Source organism: Leucoraja erinacea, chromosome 9, assembly GCF_028641065.1.
Source record: "Leucoraja erinacea ecotype New England chromosome 9, Leri_hhj_1, whole genome shotgun sequence".
Taxonomy (NCBI): Eukaryota; Metazoa; Chordata; class Chondrichthyes; order Rajiformes; family Rajidae; genus Leucoraja; species Leucoraja erinaceus.
Window position 1 is genome coordinate 23,892,545 of NC_073385.1, and position 25,466 is coordinate 23,918,010.

Here is a 25,466-nt window from a genome sequence, read left to right on the forward strand (position 1 = left end):
CTTGGCAGAATGTACTGGAGCGAGTCTGAAGAATTAAAGGGCTATCTCACGGTGCGACCTGAAGCAAGACCTAACAAGAGTTTAACATCGTGGGAACCTTCTGCGATAGCAGTACGGCATTCGTGGACCACCGAGGACCTCCGTGGCGCTGACGGCAGGCAGTCGTGTGACTTGGTAAGGTCGGGAGAAAATTCAAACATTTTTGAATTTCTCCAAGAGTGTCTTGAGCAGCGTTGCAACATTGTATGAGTGCAGATGCCAGTGCGATATCCGTGCGATATCCGTAATGACTCTTACGAGTACCGTGGGAACTCCTGCAAACGGCAAACCCGGAAGCTTGACAGAAGGGACATAAGGTGAGGTTAAATAAATATATTTTTTACTATCAGATTGATGTCTGCAACTCTTCATTAACACATCACTACAAGAGGAATGTCTCTAATGTTATAATCCCTCTCATGCTGAAACACAAAATAGTTGAAGGGAGGTGAAATAATCACATTTTTATTCTTTTTCATTTTTGAGTGTTGCTGAGCTATTGTACTCTCACTTGCTGAGCTATTGTACTCCAGCAGTTTGTGTCTCTTTTTGTCTGAAAGCAGTTTCTAACTGGAGGAACTCCGCGGGCCAGGCAGCATCTACGGAGGGAAATTGACAGGCGAGCCTTTCCTCAGGCTGCCTTATCTCTCTACACCCCCCCCCCCCCCAACTGCCACCCACACACACAAATGCTGGAGAAACTCAGCGGGTGCAGCAGCATCTATGGAACGAAGGAAATAGGCAACGTTTCGGCCCGAAAAGTTGCCTATTTCTTGTGCATGTGTCGGAAGGAACAGCAGATGCCGGTTTAAAGAGAATGAGTAACTCGACGGCAGGCAGCATCTTTTGGGAGAAGGAATGGGTGACATTTCGGGTCGAGACCCTTCTGATATGCTGCTTGTCCCGCTGAGCTACATGTTGTGTCTATCTTCGTTTTAATCCAGCATCTGCAGATCCTTCCTGGCCGAACCCGATTGAAAGATGAGAGGCTGGGCGATAGAAATCATTAATTGAATTAAATAACTAGATACCTGTCTAATCGTATCTACAGGATTGGACAGGCTAGATGGAGGAAGAATGTTCCCGATGTTGGGGGAGTCCAGAACCAGGGTCCCAGTTTTACAGTCTACCGTGGGAACTCTTTAATTACAGCGGGAAACCTTCAGTTTCCCAGGGGGTCGGGACGGGACTGGAGTTGGGAGGGAAAGGTGGGGGAGTCGAGGGAGAGGAGGGGGGGACAGATGGGGGTGTCTTCATTTAGTGGCGGTGGGTGTCTGTCACTGAAACAGGCAGGTGAGATTTCACATTCACCTTGTGTGTGCCTCTCTCTCTCTCTCTCTCCCCCTCCCTCCCTCTCACACAGGCATGAATGGATGAACTCCGCGGGCCAGGCAGCATCTACGGAGGGAAATGGACAGGCGACCCATTCTTCAGGCTGCCTTATGTCTCTCTCCCCCCCCCAACTCCCACCCACACACGCGAATGCTGGAGAAACTCAGCGGGTGCAGCAGCATCTATGGAACGAAGGAAATAGACAACGTTTCGGCCCCGCTGCACCCGCTGATTTTCTCCAGCATTCGTGTGTGTGGGGGTAGGAGTAGGGGGGGGGGGGGGGAGAGAGACATAAGGCAGACTGAAGAATGGGTCGCACCTGTCTCCAGGGTGAGCGCCGATGCCCCCATGTGTGGATGATTAATTGCCTCAGTAAATTCCAGAATTTTCCTTGTGGGGGGTAGTTGACTGGCGCCGACGCTGTGCCCCAACCCCCAACCCCCACGTGGGAACAATTGAATTCCAGAATTTTCCTTTCCGGAGGGCGCCTGGCTCTGGTTTTCATTGTATGTGGGGGGGGGGGGGGGGGGAGGTAAAATAGGGGGAAATTATTGGCATTTGTAACTTAAAAAAATAAAACTGCGCCCCCGTTTGCCCCGCCCCACCCATGTTTACTTGACTGCCGTCAAAAGGACACCCCACGAGTCCTTAGCGCGGCCTTTCCAGACCGGAGTGTGGCGCTGAGCTTGCAGTGAGGTCTGGGGTGACGACGCTCCTGAGAGAGAGAGAGAGAGAGAGAGAGAGAGAGAGACAATGACAGACACAGACAGAGAGACAGACAGAGAGGAACAAAAAGATAGAGACAGAGAAAAAGCCAGGGGAGAGAGAGAGACACAGATATAAAGAGAGAGACAGAGAGAGAGAGAGAGACAGAGAGAGAGAGACAGAGGGAGGGTGAAGAGGAGTGGGAGTGCTGGCAGATGAGGGAGAATGGAAGATAAGGATTGGAAGAGGGATGGCGAAGTAATGAAGGAGGGGTGGGGGAAGAGGGAGGAGGGAAGGAAGGGAGTGAGGGGAGGAAGCAGAGGAGGATTGGTGGGTGAGTGGTGGAATATTGCATTGGGGGAATGTGTTATGTTGGGGGAATGGGTGAGTGGTGGAAATGGATTGATTTGGGGGAACGGGTGTGTGGTGGATTATTACGTTGGGGGAACGGGGCCCAACGGGTCCCACTTGGGCCAGTATATATTACTAAATCTCTCATCTTGGTTCTATCTATCTATGTTTTTGATCCCATGTGCTCACGGACCTCCGCCAAAACGGTACCTGATAGTGCTAGAACACCTTTGTCCCGTGGTCGTTTGTATAAAGTTTAATTAGAATTGATGTTATATTTCACAAGTTATTGACATTTAAAACTTTATAAAACCCTGCTTTGAGAAGGATTTCCTCAAATCTGTACTGGCAGTTAGGCAGCTATCAGCTATGACGTTACAATGTCCAACTGGCTACAATGTTGCTTTCCCAGAACACTGAGTCCTTCACAGCAAATGTCCTTCAGGGAAAGAATCTGCCAGCCTAACCCAGCACAGCAAAGTTTAATGATTAGATTTGGATAAGAAAAGATGGTCTTGTCGGTGGCACCTACATCACATTAAATCTTAGTGCAATTGCATTTTTTTTTAAGTTTAAAATGAGGGAAGGTGTAAAAATGTGCTGACCTGTACAGTTGTGGGCTATGGGTGAGTGATGGAATATTGTATTGGGGAAATGGGTTATGTTGGGGGAACACGTGAGTGGTGGAATCTTACATTGGGGAATGGTTTGCGTTGGGGGACCAGGCCTCCCATGGGGGCTATGGGTGAGTGGCCGACCTGCACAGTTGGGGGCTATGGGTGAGTGGTGGAATATTGCATTGGGGGAATGTGTTGCGTTGGGGGTCTGGGTGAGTGGTGGAATCTTACGTTCGGGAACGGGTTGCGTTGGGGGACCAGGCCTCTCATGGGGGCTGTGAGTGACTGGTCGAATATTGTGTTGGGGGAACGGGTTGCATTAAGGGGACCTTGTCTCCCATGTGACAGCGATCCAACAGTCCCCACTTGGTCTAGCATCTATCTATCTATCTATCTATCTATCTATCTATCTATCTATCTATCTATCTATCTATCTATCTATCTATCTATCTAATCACTAAAAGTCTCATCTTGACCACTTCCTGTCTGCGATGTGAATACATTTTAGAAAAAACGCTACCCTATATCATTATGATTTTTTCGCCACCTTACTCACTGTCCTCCTCTCCTCCAACCGCCCCAAGATTTTATCCGATCGATGAAATAATAAAAAAGTTATGAAGGTTTAAAAAATCGTGAGAACAGCAGATTGGTCTTCTTGCCTGTCAGTCACCATGTAGGTAACCGTGGAGAATAAAGTCCTGGAGGCAGGGCTGAGTCTGTGAGCTGTGTGCGAGCAGTTGAACCAGAAGCCTCTGAGTGAAGTCGGAGTGGGACCGGGAGCTGTGCGTGAGGCCGAAAGCTGAAGGTGTGGGGCGAGCTGCGTCTATTGCGACCACCACCCCTTTTCCCACACCCCCCCCTGTGTTTGTGGGCTGCTGTTTTCCCCGGAGGGTGCTGCTGTGTTCGCGGGCGGGGGCTGCTGTGTTCGCGGACGGGGGCTGTTATGTTCGCGGGCGGGGGTGGCGACCACCACGAGGAGCCAGTGAGTGATGGGCTGCTGCTGTTACCCCACGGCCCCCCCACACACGACCCCCATGACACTCCCCAGGTGCTGATGAGTGCAGCCCCCTACCCCCACCCCCACCCTCCCCCCACACCCCCCTTCCCCCCCTCATGCCCCCTCTTCCCCCCCCCCCCCCTCACCCCCACCCCCCCCCTATTCACATCCCCCCCCCTCCCCATGCCCCCCTTCCCCACACACCCACTTCCCCCCACGTCCTTCCCCCACCCCCTTCATCACACACCCCCTTCCCCACACACCCCTCTTCCCCACACCCCCTCTTCCCCACTCCTCCTATCTCACCCTTCCCCACACCCCCTCCCTTCCCCACATCCCCCTTCCCCCACACCCACCCCACCCCCCCTCCCACACACCCACCCTCCCCCACACACACCCCCTCCCCCACATGCCCCACCTTCCCCACACATCCCCCTTCCCCATCCCACACCCCCCTCCCCCCCCCCCCTCATTTATTCCCCACACCCCCTCCCCCACACACCCTTCCCCACACCCCCCTCCCCCACATCCCCTTCTCCCTCACCTCCCCTCCCCCACCCCTTTCCCCCACACCCCCCTTCCCCACCCACCTCCACTCCCTCCCTCCCCTCACACGTCCTTCCCCACACACACCCCCATCCCCACACACCCGCTTCCCCACTTCCCCACCCACATCCCCCTTCCCCACACACACCCCTTCCCCACACACCCCCTTCATCACCCACCCTTCCCCACACACCCCCTCCCCACCCCCTCTTCCCCATTTCCCTATCCCCCCTTCCCCACACCCCCTCCTTCCCCACCCCCCCCATTCCCCCATGCCCCCCTTCTCCCACACCCCTCTCCCCCACATCCCTTCCCCAGAGTTTCTTGGGGGAACGGGTTGCGTTGGGGGAACAGGTGAGTGGTGGAATATTGCATTGGGGAACGGGTTGCATTGGGGAGCCTTGGAACATAGTATCCAATCTGATGGATACACGGTACACGGTAGCGGATATTTGCCGTCGTCCTAATCAAGTTTCCTTCAGATTTGATGTTATATTTCACGTTATTGATATTTAAATTTTAAAAAAAGCCAACTTTGGAAAAAAAAACTGTCTTTGACAGGGAGTCTCTTCCAGCAGCTTCCAGTGATTATGTCACAATGCCATCTCACAGTCATCCAATCACAATGTTATCTTATTTACTCAGGCTGCCGTGAAGATACCGAAAACCGAAAATGACCATAATGGGATCTCTGCTGCCAAAACACAGGCTATGAGTGTGTTTTACATTGTTGTAAGGAGCGGTACGTAATGGGGGAGATTTGAAAGTTTTAAAGTGACATTTAAAGGTTGGATTTCTTCGAATCTGCACTGGCAGTTAGGCAGTTATGACGTCACAATGCCCTACAGGCTACAATGTTTCTATCCCAGAACACTAAGTCCTTCACAGCAAATATCTGCCAGCCTAACCCAGCACAGCCAAATTTAATGATTAGATTTGGAAAACAAAGGGGAAGAATCTGCCAGCCTAACCCAGCACAGCAAAGTTTAATGATTAGATTTGGATAAGAAAAGATGGCCTCATTGGTAGCACCTACATCCCATTAAATCTTAGTGCAATTGCATTTTTTTTTAAGTTAAAAATTACCTGCACAGTTGGGGATTATGGGTGAATGGTAGAATATTGCATTGGGGGAACGGGTGAGTGGTGGAATCTTACGTTGGGGAACAGGTTGCGTTGGACCAGGCCTTCCGTGGAGGCTATGCGTGAGTGGTGGATTGTTGCGTTGGACAAACGGGTGAGTGGTTAATTATTGCATTGGGGATGGGGCACAACGGGTCCCACTTGGTCTAGTATACCATTAAAAATCTCGTCTTGTTTGTCTGTGATCTCAGAAGCTACGCCGAAACGGTCCAGAATAGTGTAAACATTTTTGCAGAATCTTACTCAGCTTTTTCCTGTTCTTATCAAGTTTCTTCACATTTGATGTTATATTTCACACCAATGATATTTCAAGGCTGTTTCCAGTGTTGATGTCACAATGGCATCTCAGATCTCAGTCGTCCAATCACAATGGCATCTCATTTATACAAGCTGCCATGAAGATTCGAAAACCAAAAATGACATCACAATGTGATCTTTGCTGCCAATACACAAACTATGAGATTTGACAGAGTGTGGGATTGGAGAAGAAATGTTACTTAAACATTGTCTTTACTGGGGGAGTGCGACAGGGGAGAGGTGAGGGAGGCAGCGACAGAGGGTATGGATAAGGAGAGGGAGGGAGAGGTGACAGAGAGGTGACAGAGAGACATTGGGATCAGCAGCTTCAAGGTGAGTAAGGAGAGAGTGAGATTTTTGCCCCCCCCCACATGCAAAGGATTGATTGGCTCAAGGGAGCGCCGATACTGACCCAAAAGTCGAGTCCATTCATTGGCCCTGGGAATTGCTGACTGGCCCCCTCCACGTGGGAAGGATTAATTGGCTCAAGGGAACGACGACGCTGACCAAAAGTCGAATCCATTTACTGGCTCCAGGAAGCCCTGGTCCGATCTCCCTCTCCCTCACTCACTCCTCTCCCCTGCCCGCCCTCCCTCTGCCTGTCCCATCTACCCATCCGCCCGGGTGAATGGCTGCGACCATCCATCTCCTCCGCCGCCGCTATGGTAACTCACAGCCCTCTTACGGTGACTACAAAATCACAATCAACCAAGCCGTTGACGACGACCAATATCTGTTACCAACCTCGCAAAATCTGTACGCAGAACTTAGTGGAGCAAGAGTCTTCACTAAACTGGATTTGTTATATTCCGGACAGCAGAATGAATAACAACTTACACGCTGGTTGCCTGGATCATGAGAGATTTATTACCCAGCATTCCCTGCTTATATTGAACACTAACTCAATAACGTACACATGAATATGTATGATACGTTACACTGCTCTCCTTTTTCAAAGTATTAAATCTAAGTACACGGTTACAATTTTGTTGTTGTGATACTTGATTTAAACCAGTATTTATTTTACATATCTACACATTTTTGTTTGATTTGTGCAGTGAGTTATTTAATTACAAACTGAAAAAGCATGTTGTAACTTGGTTGCTCTTTTCAATACAGTTTCCAAAAACTGTTTGGTTGTCACACACTCGGGCGATGGACGGGATTGGGAGCATCATCATCTAGCATTTAGGAAGCAAAAGGAACCTGACCATTGGTTTACGAATCCTGCCTGATCGTCTAACAGTAACAGGTGTAACAAGTTTAGGTGTTGACTCAGCTGTAGGCTTGTTTGGCTCTATTTTAGTACCCTGACTTTGGCCAGAGGAATCTGTTTCTTTGTCTGTACTAACTGAACTTTGTGTTTCAACCACAGTGGTCTCTTCCAACTCGCTCTCAGATAAAAACTCAGGATTGAGGACTTCATGCTCAGTTTTTAGTTCATTTTTGGCTGGAATCATTTGATCAACATGAACACTTTTGATCCTATCTCCAACTTCAACTAAGATTATTTTTGGTTCCACACATTTCCACTATTGTCCCAACATTCCATTTGTCTCGACTGGACGTTGGGAGGACTGAGAACACGAATCTGCTCCTCTGGCTTGAAGTTCCTCTCCTTTTTGTGGGAGTCAAAATGGCATTTTTGACTTAACTGCATTTGCTCAACTCTCAAGGCCAAATTGGGTTGAACTAGACTTAGGCGTATTCTTAGCCTTATCTTCATCAACAGTTCTGCAGGTGAGTAACCCGTTGTTGTGTGTTATGTAGTTCTTTACTTTTGCAAGAAACTAGCCAAACGATGTTTCATGCTGAGCTTTGAACTACCCTGCAAAACCCGTTTTTTGAGAGCATCTTTGAGAGAGCATCTCTAATAGATCTTTCCGCCGCCCTGTTGGAGGCTGGATGGTATGGGGGAACAAGTGTGTGTTTTACACCATTCCGCAGCATGAACTCTTTGAACCGTTCTGAACGAAACTGAGGCCCGTTATCAGAAACAAGTCCTTCCGGTAAACCATGGCATGCAAAAATGTATCTCAACTCATCTATGGTACGGTCAGTAGTAGTGCTTGACCCCATATGCTTAACCTCAATCCATTTGGAATGACTATCTACTAGTACCAGAAAGTGATCATTACCCTTTTCACGAAAATCTACATGAAATCTCTGAAAAGGTCTACTTGGCCATGACCAGGGTTGCAGTGGTGTTTTTGGTGGTTTAGTCCGGCAATTTTGGCAGACGCTACATTTGCTCACCAGTGACTCGATGTCACTGTCAATACCAGGCCAATACACAAAACTTCTGGCAATTGACCATGTTTACTATGCCAGGATGTTCGGCATGAAGTTCATTCATAATTTTGTTTCCCAGACTCTGGTACAACCACTCTGTAACCCCACTTAATGCATCCCTGCTCACATGATAATTCATGGCGTCGATTATGGAAAGACTTCAGCTCTGACTTCAGAACTGAGTTCAATCCACTACGGATTTCAGTCCAACCATTCAACATCTGTTCATAGACCCACTTCAGCACAGTGTCTTTTTCTGTTTCTGCTGCAATTTCTGTTGCAGTCACCGGGAAGTCTTCATCTACAACTTGCAGTGTGTAGATTGAGTTCTCACTTCCCATGACACGAGTTCACATGTGTGTGTTTTACACCATTACACCAGTCCCCCGCCCGCGAACATAGCAGCCCCCGCGTCTGCAACTGCGTTGCACTTGGAGCTTCTGTACTCAACCTTGTAGTCATACTGGGACAGCAAAATTCCCCAGTGCTGCATCCTTGATGCTGCCATGGAAGGTAGAGCTGATTTGGTTCTAGTAGTGTCTTGTGATCAGTCACTAGGGTGAATGGTCTGCCGAGAAGAAACTGATGGAATTTCTTGAATCCGAACACAATGCTGAACGCTTCCTTTTCTATCTGTGCATAATTGCGCTCACTCGGTGATAGGGTATGGGATTCAAAAGCAATAGGCTTTTCCTGTCCGTCATTCATTACGTAGGAGATCACTGCACCTACACCATAACTTGAAGCATCACAAGCAAGTTTCATCTCGCGTGTCGTATCGTAGTGAACAAGGAGTTTGTCACTTGTCAAGTTTTCCTTGCAGATGTCATATGCACGTTGCTGTTCCTTTCCGCACGTCCTTCACATCTTTTTGTAGCAGATGATGTAGTGGCTTTAGCACAGTTGCTAAATCTGGAAGGAATCGTGCATATAACTGCACCATCCCAAGGAATGATCGTAGTTCTGACACATTGTTGGGTTTTGGAGCATTCACTATTGCTTCCACGTTCGCCTACACAGGGCGAAGTCTGTTGGCGTCTACTTTGAGTCCAAGGTAGACCACTTCTGACTGCACATTTACTTTGTCGCAGTTTGACATTGTGGCAGCTCAGTCATGTGAGAACTTGCTCAAGGATTTCCAGATGTTCTACCATGCCCCCTCTGTGAGTATCAGTAGGTCATCCTGGTTGCACACACAGTGCGGAATGCCTTGTAACATTTTGTCCATGACAGACTGGAAAATATTTGGGGAGGATTTCACACCATAGGGTAGCTTCGTATATGAATACAAGCCCTTATGTGTGTTGATAGTCAAGTATCGCTGACTTTCCTTGTCGATATTTAGTTGGGCGTAAGCGTGAGACAAATCCAGTTCAGTGAAGACTCGTGCATTCTCTTGAACTCTAAGTTCTGCATACAGATCTTGTAACGGATATTGGTCGTCGTCAACGGCTTGGTTGATTGTGACTTTGCAGTCACCACATAGTCTAACAGTTTAGTTGGCCCTGGATACGGCCACAATTGGCGTTGCCCATCGTGTCCAGTTTGTAATCAACTGCGACACAATTCCATATTTGCTGTTTAAAATGATCAACAATACTGCATATATTTAAAGGATGAGTCCTGCACTGTATTTAAAGGATGAGTTCACAAACTCTATCCCATCCTCGTCGCCAATTTTGTTATATTCCGGACGGCAGAATGAATAACAACATACACGCTGGTTGCCTGGATCACGAGAGAGATTTATTACCCAGCATTCCCTGCTTATATTGAACACCAACTCATTAACATACACATGAATATGTATGAATACATTACAGACATCTTCTCCACCAGCTCGCCAAAAAATGTACGGGCTGAGCGGCAGCAGTGGGCGGGCAGGGTGGGGATGGGCTGAGCGGCAGCAGCGGGCGGTTGGACAGGACGGGAATGGGCCGAGCGGTGGCTGAGCTTGAGTGGGCAGAGGAAGGTAGGGAGAGTCGGGTTGCAGGGTGGCCGAGCAATTTGTGCGGAGTTTGAGTAACTCACACGCACACACACACACACGATGCAAACTGGTCCAATCGTTAAGCAAACGGGATCTAAACCACAGCGAACAATGAATGACCTGTGGAGGAAGGAACTGCAGATGCTGCTTTTTATGGAGAGAGTTAGGGAGTGTCTGAGGGTAGGGGAAAGGAGAGTGAGGGAGAGGTGAGGGGGGGAGTGGGGAGGGGAAAGGTCCTGGGAAGGGGAGGAGGAAGGGTGGGGGGCTGAGACAGAAGAGGGGGTAGGGAGGGAGACGGGGAAAGTGGAGGGGGTGAGGAGGGAGAGTGGGGGTGGGAGAGTGGGGGAGGGGGAATAGAGGGAATAGAGGGGGGGGGGGAGTGGAGGAGGTAGGGAGTGGGGAATAGAGGGAGAGGAAAATTTCCTTCAGATTTATGTTATATTTTAGAAGTTATTGACATTTAAATCTTAAATTAACTTGAAACAGCGCCCCCACTTGCCGGCCGCGCCTGCGCATTTGGGTGAGGCCCGTCGGCCCTGTCACAATTGAAAATGGCGCCGGTGATGCGGCAGTGATGCAAAATGACGCCGGCTCCCCACGCATGCGCAGTTGGGGCCTTTGCCGATTTTCAGATCACCATTTTTTTTGGCGTGTACTTGCCTGGCCTCATAACGGGGTCCCAACAGCTCCATGCATTATGTTTAAGAAGGAACTGCAGATGCTGGAGAATCGAAGGTTACACAAAAAAGACTGAAGAAGGGTTTCGGCCCGAAACGTTGCCTGCATTTCCTTCGCTCCATAGATGCTGCTGCACCCGCTGAGTTTCTCCAGCTTCAGACTGAAGAAGGGTTTCGGCCCGAAACGTTGCCTGCATTTCCTTCGCTCCATAGATGCTGCTGCACCCGCTGGGTTTCTCCAGCTTTTTTGTGTAGCTCCATGCATTAGTTTAGTTCTATTTTACAAACGGCTCGAGTCCTCTATTCACTTTATTAACTTTAACTTAATTTCTGCCGTCAACGGCACAACTTTGAACGCCCCAGTTGCGCCTCCGCAGTGTGCGCCCGTCAGCCAATTTGGTGGAATATTACGTTGGGGGAATGGGTCCGCGCTTGTTCTAGTCTATTAGAAACCTACCGACTCCCATAGCTATCTAGCCTATACTTCTTCCCATCCTGCTTCCTTTAAAGACTTTATCCCCCATTCCCAATTCCTCCGTCTACGCCGTATCTGCGCCCAAGATGAAGTGTTCCATACCAGGTCCTCGGAGATGGACTCATCCTTTCTGGAACAGGGGTTCCCCTCTTCCATTATAGATGTGGCTCTCACCGGGGTCTCCATGATATCTCGCAGCTCCGTTTTTGCTCCCTCTCCCCCATTCGTAACAAGGACAGAATCTCCCTTGTCCTCATCTTCCACCCCATCAGCCGTTGCGTACAGCACATAATCCTCCGATATTTTCGCCACCTCCAACAGGATCCCACTACTGGCCACATCTTCCCATCTCCACCCGTTCCCGCTTTCCGCAGAGACCGTTCCCTCCGCAACTCCCTGGTCAACTCGTCCCTTCCCACCCAAACCACCCCCTCCCCAGTTACTTTCCCCTGCAACAGCAGGGGATGTAACACCTATTCCAATACCTCCCCCCTTGACACCGTCCAAGGATCCTGACAGTCTTTTCAGGTGAGGCAGAGGTTCACTTGCATCTTCTCCAACCTCATCTATTGTATCCGCAGTTTCAGGTGTGGACCAAACGCAGGCTCGGCGATTGTTTCACTGAAAACCTCCGCTCAGTCCGCCTAAACCTACCTGATCGTCAGTGGAGAGGGAGTTAAAGTTCTCAATACTTTAACTCCCTCTCCACTGATCTTTCTGTTCTGGGCCTCCTCCATTGTCAGAGTGAGGCCCAGCACAAATAGGAGAAACAGCACCTCATATTTTGCTTGGGTAGCTTACACCCCAGCAGTATGAACAATTACTTCTCTAACCTCAAATAGCCCTTGTTTTCCATTTCTCCATCCCCCCCCTTTCCAGTTCTCCGACCAGTCTTACTGTCTACGCCTACATTTTATCTCTGTAACGCCCACTCCCCTGACATCAGTCTGAAGAAGGGTATCGACCCTGAAACATCATCCATTCCTTCTCTCCAGAGATGCTGGCTGTCCCACTGAGTTACTCCAGCATTTTGTGTCTATTCCCAATTGATATTGTCTATTTAATTTGAACCGAGCACTTGTCTTCATGGTGGCCACCTCTCTGTAAGAACGAGGAAGAGGAAATATTTTTTTCAAACCAGTGAGAAATATATAAAAACATGTTCATAGACTTTATTTTATATTAAAGTTCATAAATGTCCTATTCAACTTTAGAACTATATTACATCATCATATTTCCAACATAATTGTTTTCATTTTGCTAATTATAGCTTTCATCAATATGTTAATAATACAGAGATTACTAACCGATAGTTTGAGAATACTATGTAAAATATATTCTTTTTACTCACACAAAATAATACATTAGCACATATATACAATTTAAAATAATTTACATTGAGAAATAACTATAACGAAGAGGAACTACATTCAACTGAATTGCCATATTAACCCAAAAACATGGAACACCTGCATATTTTATTAGCATTTATTAATCATCTCTTGTTGCCCCATATTTTAATTCACAAATGCAGATGATCCCAATTATAGTGAATGTTCTCTGCAGAAAGTCCTCCACTGCAATATCATGAGGTTCTAATATCCGATATGATGAATACAAATATAAATTAATGGTTTTATTATTTCACAAGGGTCCTTACAGAATCATAGCGTGGTATAATTTTGCAACAGAGAAAGGGAGCATTTGGTCCATTTAGTTCAATTATTTTCTCCAAATATTTATTCCAAATACAAACCCTTTGGATTGTAAAAAGTAATGACTCATGTTGCCACTGATTCTTTCATAAACCAGAAACCTGATACATCGTTACCAATGTATCAGATATTGAAAATTCCAGATCTTTCATGATTTTTAATCCCACTGTTAAAATCGTCCACTTCTCTTTTCTACCATTGTGAATAAATTCACCTCTCTTTCTTTTGAATCGGTTTCAGTCCTCAAATGTTACCTAAAGGGCTCTGGCTGCCAGAATACCTCAACAGGTGTCAAACAAGTAGCTACATTATCACCCAAGTTCTCAATGATCTTCACTCTCAAACTGTCTTAAATCAGCAATTGTGAAATAAAAACAGAGCATACAGAAGTATTAAATCATGCCAATTGTTCTGTATCTGTACTTAATGAATTCATGATCATAGGGCACTTCAGTTGAACATATAGTATATTTTAGAATTATTACTACATTTAAGTATTTATTTAATGTCCTTTATAATAAAGTATCTGAAATTAAATGTAATTGGCAGACCAATGTACCGAATCACATAGAAGAGCAATGCAAATTTGAACCAGGACTGTAAATACAGGTGCTTCATTTCAGCCTGGCTGCAGGAAGTAGGTTGAAGATACAGAATGATTTCAAGACTCCTCTTTGCTGTTCATCGTATAAAATAGTACTAGTTTCTTCAATAAAAGAAATCATCTTCTTTCGCCCATAATAACAGAGTTGTACAAGAGTCAAGAAGATGTGGGAGGTAGATTTTATAGTGCGGCAGTTGTCTACAGTACTTAAAGTAAAACAAACTGGACTGCTCACTCATCGAGGCAAACACAAAATTATGTAATAAAGCCTTCGTAACTGTAAAAGAAAATATTAGGTCATGGAAATGTTGCAGAAAATATTGCACAGTTCAAGATAAACACCTTCTTAAACTTATGATGTGTTGTTAAAGTTAATAATACGAACACAGATTTACATAACAAAGATGAAGAATTCTGTTATGATCCATGACTGTCAGATGTGTAATTAAAATTAATTACAAACACAACAAATTAACGTTGTCATCAAAAGTGGTTTCTGATTTCTGACTTAACTCAGATTGAACTTAAGTATCTCCGGATTCAAAGTGTCGTTAACGTTAACAGAATGAAGAGACATTGCAAGATTATCAATCTCTGTCAGGTCTGCTACACTGTCGAAATCAGCAGCATAGTCTGTGAAATGGCCTGAATGATCCGTACAATTTGAATCTAGACAATGATCTTGTTCCACGTCTTGAACCTGCTTGATATTTTCTCCACAAATGTCATGACAATGTTTGTTTCTGGTAATATCCTGGAGGTAACAGACATCAGTGCTAAAAATTCCATTCAGCCTATGATCCAAAGCTTTATCAGATTTCTTATCTGTATCTTCCATCCAATTCTGAGTAAACTTACAGTTTCCCAAATAATGGCAGTTATTTAATTCTACCAGCTTGGGTTCTTCCAACAGAGTTTCACAACTACTGGTCCATTGTTCTTTTTCTGGTTTGCAGTCCAAATCTTTTTTTAGCTCATCCAGCATAGATCGTAATTTCTGCTATAAAATTGGCACAAGGAAGCACACTGTCAGTTTAATGTTCATTATTCTGGCTGAGTTGTCAGCAATGTCAAATAAATAAGATAAAGTAATAAAAATTAATTTATTTAATGATTATTCAATAACACCAAAAAGTGTTAAACAGATGTCACCTGATCCTGTTGAATTCCTCCTGCACTTTGCTTATTATTACTTAGAATAAAAGTGCCATCGCAATAATTTAATTTTACATTTAATTTTCACATTTCATTTGTAGGTAGGTAGTAATAAAGTATCCTCAAAATAATTATCTTGCTTGCATTTTTTTAAAATCGGACATAAGTTTAATTTTCATTAAAAGTCATTCTGATGCCACTAAGATTCATTTAACAAAAGCAAAAATACACTGTAGGCTTCAAGGTTGCAATAAAACACCAGGAATACAATTTTGAGTCTGTAATAAGTCAAATTTTACATGTTATTTTTCAGTTCATTCAGTAATAAGGCCAAGTGGTCTTAGCCATGGCCAGCAATCTTGAACAAAACAGCCAGTATTCAGCTATTCACACTGAAGCGGGGCACTGACGTAAATACATGTGTGCAATATGTGAGAGAGTAGGACTTGCTGGCAGACTGAAGTGTTGCTGCTAGACTTCCATGGTGGGTGTTTAGTCTTGCTGGGATTCCCCAACATATTCATTTCCCAGATTCTGCAAAAGCTCATACAAGGGACAGAATCTGTCGCCTAGTGATCTCCATGACAGATGAAGGACAAAGAAATCTGAGGCAAGGGGGAGGTAGGTAACTTTATTTAAATTATTTTTGCTTTAGTTTAATGTTTTCAATTACCTTGACCATGTTTGTAATTCACTATTTTTCTTAATGAAAAAGAATATTCACTTTTAGGAAGTGTTTACATGTCAGCATCTCAGATATTTTAAAATTGTTAGCTGACAACAGCTTTGACGGAAGACTAAAGTTCTCATACGCAACTTTGCCCTCCTTCAGGGAATTTCAGCTACTCCAGGGTCAGGACCTGCATATTCAGCACTTGCAGCTCAATTGTCGTCAGACCTTATCGCTGGGATCTGGAATGCCATGGGCCAGTGAGATAGATCCTCTATGTCCAGCCCAGTGGAGGGTTAAGGGCCTGTCCCACCAGCATGCGATTGCATGCGTCTAGCGCGACCAAACGTGGTCGCTTGAGGCGTACGGCCTCGCAGGGCCGGTCCCACTTCGATCGGCGGAGACGTATGGAGTTGTGCGGGGCTGGTCCCGACATCGCGCGGGGCTCCAAAAATCTAGGACTGTTCGAAAATCCCGCGTTTCAACGGTCTGTCGGCCCGCAGCCGCATTGAGGCCGTAAGCAACGTCTCAACGGGCGTACGCAGCGTCTCAACGCCGTACGCAGCGTCTTGATGGCGTACGCCTAGCGCGTGGCGTTGCACGATGACGTCACCGCCCGGCGTGCCGTTGCGCGATGACGTCACCGCCCGACACCGTGTGACGTCCAAATTCAGTCGGCCCGCCTCCTGCCCAGCTGATTGGTGAGTTTGACGTAAATTACGTCACACGCGAACTTTGCGCGTACTTACCGTGTACTTGGCACGTACTGACCGCGAACTTAGCGCGAACTCCGCTTCCGTTTGGTCGCGCTAGACGCATGCAATCGCATGCTGGTGGGACAGGCCCTTTAGGTATGTGGGAATCAAAGACAATGTTATCAAGCAAAGGGATTAGTCTAGTGTGATTTATCATGTCAATAGAGAAAAGTTGTTTTGGTTTTGATTTTGTATTTAAGTAAGGTCACATTTAAGTAAAGATTTCATGGAATCAGTATGAAAGAAGGAAATTCGAGCAAAGCCTAACATCTATACGGATTTCTTCATAAGCCATCTTCAGGTAAAAATACTTAGGAAATTATAGATAAAGAAAATCCTAACAATTCCATTTCCAGTGCTACAGACAATCCACTGTCGAAATACTAGCCCTCTGGAAACCAGTCCCTTCACCCATCATTCGGCCCACAACACCCATCCAGAAAGCCCCCCACTGACCACCAATATTGGAATTGGTGGAGAGGTGGAATATTATATTGGGGGACCAGCCCACCCATGTGATGCTGGGACCCAACGGGTCCCACTTAGTGTAGTATTTATTAAAGGCAAATAAAAGTCATACATTTTAAAATCTTAATGGCCCACCAAGGTTTATGCTGTGTGCCTTGTGCCTTTACTTATTTCAAAGGGCGGCCACAGTGGACACCCAGGTTCGATACCGGCTATGGGTGCTGTCTGTACGGAGTTTGTACACTCTCCAAGTGACTGCGTGGGTTTTCTCCAACATCTTTGGTTTCCTCCCACCCTCCAAAGACGTACAGGTATGTAGGTTAATTGGCTTGGTGTATGTGTAAATTGTCCCTAGTGTGTGTAGGACAGTGTTAATGTGCGGGGATTGCTGGTCGGTGCGGACTCAGTGGGCCGAAGGGCCTGTTTCTCTAAACCAAACAAAAAAGTAGAATATAATATCGGCACATGGACACTTCGACAAATTGCCTACTTACTTGAAATGCTAAGACTGATCAATATCAGGGGAAACCACATGCTAGGAAGGACTCCATTTTTTGTTATATGGAAAAAAAAGAAATCCCATTTAAAGGCTACAAATTTCTTTATCTGTAAAATAACCATGAATATTTTGAAAATACAAAACCCTGAAAATGTGTCCTTACTTCATCTAGTCGATGCTTGCTTTCTTCTATTCGACGCTCAAATATACTCTCTATAACCCTGAATAAAAGATTAAATAGTTTGTGTTAGAAATGCACAAGATCATTTCGACATGTCAATTTAATAAGTCAATCTGACTTTTCGTCACAAGATTTTAGATTAATCAGGTTGAACAATTCATGGATGTTTTGCAAGTTAAAAATAGACCAGAAACTATCAATGTAGGTTAATTATCAATAAAATTATTTGCATTGGTGCTGAATTTAGTTATATAGGGTTCCGTAAAAAAATTATAGCAAAAATTGGAAGTTTTAAGTAATGCTTTCCATGAGATAGATGTATTAATACTGCAACACTAGACAGATGGAGGTCTCAGAAATATTGAACTGATAGCATATTATGTTAATAATCCAGGTCAAAATAAATGCAGAGTGCTATCAAAGTGCTAATCAAACTAACAAAACATTATGAGATGTTTGTAAAATGAGCTAAAAGTCTTTAGAATATGTCTATTTCTATGAGCTTACAACCAAGTATGAAAATTGGGGAGGGGAGGTGTTCTTCACCACTGCAAAGTGAGTCAGCGCAGAGGTCAGCAATTCCTTTCAATGACAAACATATAGTGTGCCTAACCAAACATATAGTGTGCCTGATATTTATGGTACTCGTTCTGTATATATATTCAAAATGTTGCCTAATCTAACACCGGTGGCTGTGCTTTTATACAGTATCTCATTATACGTGCAAACCTAATAACAATTACAGCACGGAAACAGGCCATGGCCCTACAAGTGCTTTTTTTCCCCTTAGTATCTGCATCGTATAACCCTCCATTCCTTGCATCCAATGCCTATCCAATTTATTTTTAAATGATACCAATGAACCTGCCTCCACCACTTCCACTGGGAGCTCATTCCACACCGCCACCACTCTCTGCGTAAAGAAGTTCCCCCTCATATTACCCCTAAACTTCTGTCCCTTAATTCTGAAGTCATGTCCTCTTGTTTGAGGAGCACAAAGAAGTATGCACAGGTAACTAAAGCCACTAATTTCTCAGTCAATTTTATTTTGGGTATCTTTATTTATCAATGTGGCATGCATCATCAACATAAAGCATTACTTAATTTGAAAAATAAAACTAGAAAGTTAGTATAAAGAGTGGGGGGAAGTATGGATAGAACAAAGGGAACTTCTTTCATTGTGCGAGCCCAGGGGTGCTGCGTGTGTGTGCCTGCATTGAGGTCATCTGGTTGGTGGTAAATGGGGCAGTTAAGAAGGGAGAATATGTGCCTATCTTCACAAAAGCTATGAAATGAAAAACCTTGGAGTGTGAGATGACAAAGGAAAGTAACAGTATAAAGTGGAAGGCTGTATCGTTTCTGCTAAACTTATTATGCCATATACTCCGGTAATAGCTCCCCATGAAAACAATTAATTGTATATCAAGTACTTTCTAATGTTTCTGATCTGAAATTACCTATTTACAAAAATACAAGTTTTTTGAAAGAAACTTCCCGCCTGGTTACGTCAACTTGAAACAATCCTAATTAATACCATAAATGACAACTATGGTTCTAGTTGTATAAAATGAACTGAAAAAAGATAACTCTAATCATGCAATGTGAAAATTAAATTGATACCTGTTGGAAAATAATCCTCGAGTTAATATCTCACTTGTAATATCAGAGATGAACTCAAGATACTTTAATTCCTCTTCCCTGGAGAGAAATGGACATTGACAATAAATATTTCACATATACATTCTGTTGTAACATTTGGGAGTTGGAAGAATATAGGAGCCAACCTAACTTTTATTAACCAAACCTACAAAAATTTACATTCTTGAAATTCTTGAAGGGCATGGGCTGAATTCTGAGTGTGATTATTTACTGTAAAAGAAATAAAACTTACAGATTCTAGAATCTGAAACAGAGGGGACCTGCTGGAACAACTCAAGTCAAGCATCACCTGTTGAAAGAAAGACTAGTCAACATTTTGAGTCGGTGCCCTTTCCTCAGAACTGGGGGAAGAGTGCAGGGTTTACAGTTTTCAAAGCAGAGTTGGGGGGGAGCAGCAAAATGTCATGGGCCTATCCCACTTAGGCGATTTTTCAGGTGACTGTCGGTGACTGTCAAGTTGCCGGCAGTCGCTTGAAAAATTGGCAACTGGAACGGCCACTGTCAGAGTGGAGACAGAGAGAGAACACACCCATCACCCACCACACACATAGGCGATTCTTTAGGCGACTGCCAGGGGCTAGTTTTAATGTAATTCGCCTACGACACCTGGCGACAACCTACGACAGCACATACGACAACACCTACGTCAATCTATGACAATCTTCGACAGGTTACGACATGTTGAAAATTTTGCGGAAGTCGCCTGTACGCCCAAAAAAACTAACACGCATAAATGGCTCCTGCACACTGGCCCTTAATTGTTCTACGTATATAAAGAAGCAATTACCAATAAACATTGAAAGGAGCTATAAAAGCTTAACATTATTAAAAAACAGAAGAAATATGCACTATACGTAGGCATTCAAACTACTTCAGTGATTCTTCTCTCTTCTTCCACTTCTTGAAGTAGGCATATCTTGGTTATCGGTCTCACCAAGACGTTGTTCTTAGTCTGAAGTCAAACTGTACACCCAAAAGCTTTTGCGTCTGGGACGATCTCCAATATTCTGCCCATGAGCCAGGAACCTCATGGTGCAGTTTAATCAACCATCAAAATGATATCACCTGGAAGAAAACTTCTTCTTACCCTCGACCGTCGTTGTCGTTCTTGGATTACAGGTAAATATTCCTGTATCCATCATTTCCAAAAAAGGTCTGCCATATTTTGTACCTGTCTCCATCTGCGTTTAATGTACAAATCTTCCTTCACAAAGAGCCCAGGTGGTAGTTTTGGCTTGCTCTTCAACAGAAGATGGTTTGGTGTAAGTGCTTCCAGGTCCCTTGGATCATTAGAACTCCTGGTAATGGGTCGATCATTTAAAATTGCTTCAACTTCACAAAATAAAGTTTGCAATCCACAACGTTGTTTAAGAACAGAACACAGCACATTTCAAACCATGCGGATCAATCGTTTTCAAACACCACCGTGATGAGATCCCGCTGGGGGATTAAAATTCCACCTTATCCCTTGCTGAAGCATAGCATTCTGGATCTTATTCTGATTTAAGCCATTGAATGCTTCTCTCAATTCTTTTTCAACTACGATAAAATTTGTGCCATTATCTGATATTAAAGATGAAACTTGATCTCATTGACAGATGAATCTTCGTAAGGCATCAACGCAGGAGACTGTAAAGTGTAAATGCAACTTCAAGATGTACCTCACTGCTTGCCATGCAAGTGAAAATTACACCATACCTTTTAACTGGACTTCGTCCTCTCTTGACCTCTAGAGGACCAAAGTAATCTACTCCTACATCTGTAAATGGAGGCTTATCAGGTAGAATCCTCTCCAGAGGCAAGTCTGCCATTTTCTGTTCTCCAACTCTTCCACGCTGTCGTCTACACACAACAGACTTTTATTACGTTTCTTGCAGCCGTTACCTTTGACAATCCAGTGTCTTTTACGAAGTTGTGACAGCATATAATTTCTTCCTCCATGACCACTCTGTTCATGGATATGTCGCAACAGTACTGTTGATATGTGAAAGTCCTTCAAGAGAATAAAAGGATGTTTAGCCTCTTCAGGCATCGCTAGTCTATTCAGGCGACCACCTACTCTCAGAAGTCCTTCATCCAGTAACGGATCTAGCTTGTACAAATAACTGCTTCTTTTGACACCAGTTGTACCAGCTTCTAATGTTGATAGCTCTTCCTTGACAGAAAGAGATAACTATGTTTTTTTGCCTTGAGAAGATCATCAGGACATAAACACTGTCCGCACTATGATGCTTTAAAGACTTGCATCTTTTTATCAACCTTTTCTCTAGTTTGCCAGGATCTTTTTCAGAGATACCTTCAGCAATCTCCTTTCTTTTTCGAGTCAACAGCATGAGCATTGTCCTTAGTTTAAGGAATCAAGCTACCAGTCTTCAGCTTATTCCAAGAAGGGAAATAAGTAATTGTTGAGCTCAATAGATCTTTGACAATGACGTTCACCGTGATGTCTTGCGTGATTTCCGGATCATTAGCAGACATTTTAGATTCCAGATTAAGCCTTGGCCATTCTCTGTCTGGCTTGCAGAGACACTCTGGTCCCTTGATCTATCTCTTAGTACTTAAGAAACAGTTTGCTGTAAGTCCTCTAGAACAGGGTTCGGCAACCTTGTTGTGCGCAGGGGCCGGGTCCCATGTCTGTGAGTGGTTGGAGGGCCACATCAAATAAACGTTGACATATTTATTTATACACTGCGCTGTGCAGTTCCGGTGTAAGGGACTGGGCCGTCCTGTCTCAAGAAGATCACATAACAGGGAGAGAGAGAGAGAGAGACAGAGAGAGCCCGGGACGGAGCAGCCAGCCTTCCGCCCTGTAGCTACCTGCCAACCACCATCTCCACCGGTTGCGCCTGTGCCAAAGGACACCGTGGCTGGCTTGTTCGACCCCCTCCTTCTCAAGGCTCCTGCCCTCCCCACAACTTTACCCCTGGCGACCCAACCAAGTTTGCTACTCTGTGCAGCCCAGGCCGTGCTGACCCGGGTCAGACTCCCCACACGCTGTGGAAAGGAACTCTCCCCCCTGCCAGCGGCGCTGTCCTTTTACAGACGCTTCCCACCTCACACAGTTCCAGGGTTGAAGGCATGGCAGGTTCCACAAAGCAGTCGCTATGAGAGTGGCATTGCTCGGCCAACTATACTCCAATGGACGTCCATTGTCCCTGCTGCCCTGGCAGAAAGCTGCTGTCTTCCCGCCCTGGGGACCAGACCTGAGTCCTGGTAGAATGTCGCCATCAGCAAAGTGTCTGCAAGGGTGACACTGGACCTAGCCACCCAGCCAGAGAATGTAAATCAGCTGCCAGCAATGAGGGATAGACTTGGCTATCCCTCAAAACAGCAACATCGTTCTTGATGTTGCTATACTGAGGGATAGCCAAGTCTATCTTTCTTGGCTAACATTCTAACCGTCGGTCTCCAAGACGCAGGCCACAGGGTAAAAAATAGCCGCTGTGAAATACGTACCATACAGCCACACTAAGTGCAAAAACAACGATTTAACTTAACACAACCATTAACACAATTTAACATAAGCATACACTACAGTGGAATCAACATCGCAAAAACAACGATTTAACACAACCATTTAACACAATTTAAGATGAAGATTCACTAAAGTGGAATCAACATTCCTCACTGTGACGACAATCCGATGTTCAGGCCCTCTCACCGGGATAATCAAAACCCCTCTGTCTGTTTGTTTGTCTCATAGCAGTCAGTGTGACACTTGGTGTTGTTTTTCGCTCTACATTCTCTCAATATTAGGTGACAGGCTGGAAGAGGCAAGGTGCAAGATGCCATCTAAATGGGCATCAGTCAGTCGGTTTCTTAATTTACTCTTCTTGTATTTCGTTTTTGAGAAAAGTTGCTCGCACATGTAGGTACAGCAGAACATTGGTCATTTTTTTTTGCATTATCTACCAAGTTAGTGTACATACCAGTTGCAAGAAGATATTTCTTGTAGAATTCTAGTAGAGGTATGTCCGTTGCATTAAATTTAGATCTTAATACATCGCTGCACTGCATCTCAATAAGTTCCATTTGGACATTTTTAGGTGCAATTTCGATGTCCAAATGGAGTGGCAAACAGCCTGAATGCGCTTGTGAGTGAGCGAATGTCAGTGAAACGTGAAGAAAACTCAGTCACGTATCACAGTCACAAATGTGTTGGTCTGTCGGTTGGGTCTCCTGGAGTTTAGGGAAATGAGCGTTGTATGATTTCTCAAGCTGGCATTCCCACAGTTGTAGTTTTCTTTCGAAGACAGCGATGTCTGAGTGGGTTTCTTCCCTGAAGTTGCAAGTTGAGGTTGTTTAAATGAGCTGTCACATGTTCCAGAAATGCTAGACTTGAAAGTCATTTAGGATTACGAAATTCTGAGGCATTCACATTTTTATTTTCGAGGAATGTTCCTATTTCTTCCCGCAGAGCGTATACTCTTTCTAACGTTGCACCTCGATTGCGCCACCGAATGTCGCAGAAGTAGAGCATGTCTCCATAATGGGCCTCTACTTCTGACAAAAGTTGTTGAAACTGACGATGGTTCAGTCCCCGAGACAATATCAGGTTTACTGCTCTTACCACTACGTTCATCACATCCTTCAAATTTGAAGACTTGGCACACAATGCTTCCTGGTGGATTAGGCAGTTTTTTTTAATTTTGTGGTTAATTCCAAGGCCTTCCATGTGGTTTTGAAGCAGAGCCAGGACTCTTTCTTTTCTCCAACCATTGCTGGTGCCCCATCAGTTGGTACGCATACTAACTTAGATAGATCCAGCTCAATGTCTGTAATACACTTGAGCAATGCTTCAAGAATGTTTGCTCCTGTGGTAGTACCCTACATAGGTATCAGTTGAACAAACTCCTCAACAGTGTTGAAAGCTGAATTTACTCCCCGTCCAAACACTGCAAGCTGAGCGGTGTCTTTGGTATCTGTACTCTCATCGAGCGCTATTAGAAAGAACTGGAAATCTTTGCAATAGTCCTTTAAACAGTTTTTCACATCCACTGACATTTCTTCTATTTGTTGTGCAACTGTTCTTGCAGAGTGACATTTGAAAATAAAATATTTTTCTTGGGACACAGAATGTCCACAACTGTCATCAAACATTCTTTCACAAAATCTCCGTCAGTGAAGGGCTTCATGCTATAAACTTAGAAACTACGAAGCTTGCACGCGTGTTCCTTTCGGATACTACATTTTGTTTCTTGAACATCAGACTTTGATTTGCCAGGCTCCATTTAAGGTTATGAACCTCATGCTTTTTTGCTTGCCCATTAATTTCGCTGAATTTCGGGTGTTTAAATGATGTTTTCCTTTGAGCAGTTCCTTCTCTTACATAAGAGTTCCATTCATGAATTTTGACGTAGAAAGTTGTCAGAAGGAGCCAGGTAACCAGAAAGGCGAGAAGATTACTTGAAGAACATTTTGGTGATGAAGAGAAGATTGCGAACGTATACATTGTCCGTTCTTACTAACTGAACTGCCCATTCTTACTAGGGAACTGTCCATTCTTACTATCCAAACTGGTAAAAACGGTGTCTTCTCTCCGGTCTGACATGACTACCCGTCGTATCGCTTAGTTCAATGTAAGTCACGCCCATCTACAAAATCCACGCCTATCTACTTATCAAAACCCCACCCCCATGCGTTGTAAATGATACAACTAGAAATATCTAGACAAAATACTATAATATACTAACAGTAACTAACTTACGCTTAAATGGCTCCTACAAAGCTTTTTCAAGTTTTAGTAAGATACCAAGAAAAGAACTGTCAAAGAAAAGAACTGTCATCATTGCAAGATTATTGGCATGAATATAATAATTAACATTTAAAAATCAGCATCTGTTCCCAGAAGAGCAATAAATAAATTAATGCTTCAAGGATTCTGTGTGGTAACAGATTAAAAAAGGTTTTGCTGGAAATTACAACATAATTAAATCAAATGCTGTACTTACTCAGCCTGAACTTTTCTCATAATTGGTGACTTGATTCTAATTGTTGAGGATAACCTGAAAACAATTTATTTAAAGAGAAAAAAAAAACTGATCAGGTGAACAAAGTAACGTGAAAAGTTAAAATAGTCCCTTGGATCTTTGTTTCCCAAATCTAAATTCTGGTGATAAAAGCAACAAGTCCAATCTTTACTGTTCAGATAACATGATAATTATGATAAACCATCTCAACTGCTTTGAACATATTTAGACACTTTCTTAAATATGGACACCAAGACTACAACTAGTATTCCAAATGTGGTCCTATTAACAGTAATCACAGATTCAGCCTGTCCTGGACTGTGACAG

The 25,466-nt window shown here is 44.4% G+C and overlaps 1 protein-coding gene across 4 annotated transcripts in view; it reads right to left on the reverse strand.

Annotated features, from left to right (window-relative positions):
• Positions 1-12,603: 12,603 nt before the first annotated feature.
• Positions 12,604-25,466, reverse strand: part of LOC129700133 (spermatogenesis-associated protein 7 homolog) — a 78,596-nt gene continuing 65,733 nt past the window's right edge. For 2 of the 4 annotated variants that reach the window (XM_055640352.1, XM_055640354.1), the window contains 4 exons: positions 25,122-25,175; positions 19,132-19,209; positions 17,494-17,551; positions 12,604-14,783 (listed from right to left, as the gene is read on the reverse strand). In XM_055640352.1, coding sequence (XP_055496327.1) covers positions 14,292-14,783; positions 17,494-17,551; positions 19,132-19,209; positions 25,122-25,175 — 682 coding nt within the window. In that variant the 3' untranslated portion in view covers positions 12,604-14,291. The remainder of the gene's footprint in view (positions 14,784-17,493; positions 17,552-19,131; positions 19,210-25,121; positions 25,176-25,466) is intronic. The other 2 variants (XM_055640353.1, XM_055640351.1) reach the window with 2 other exon arrangements.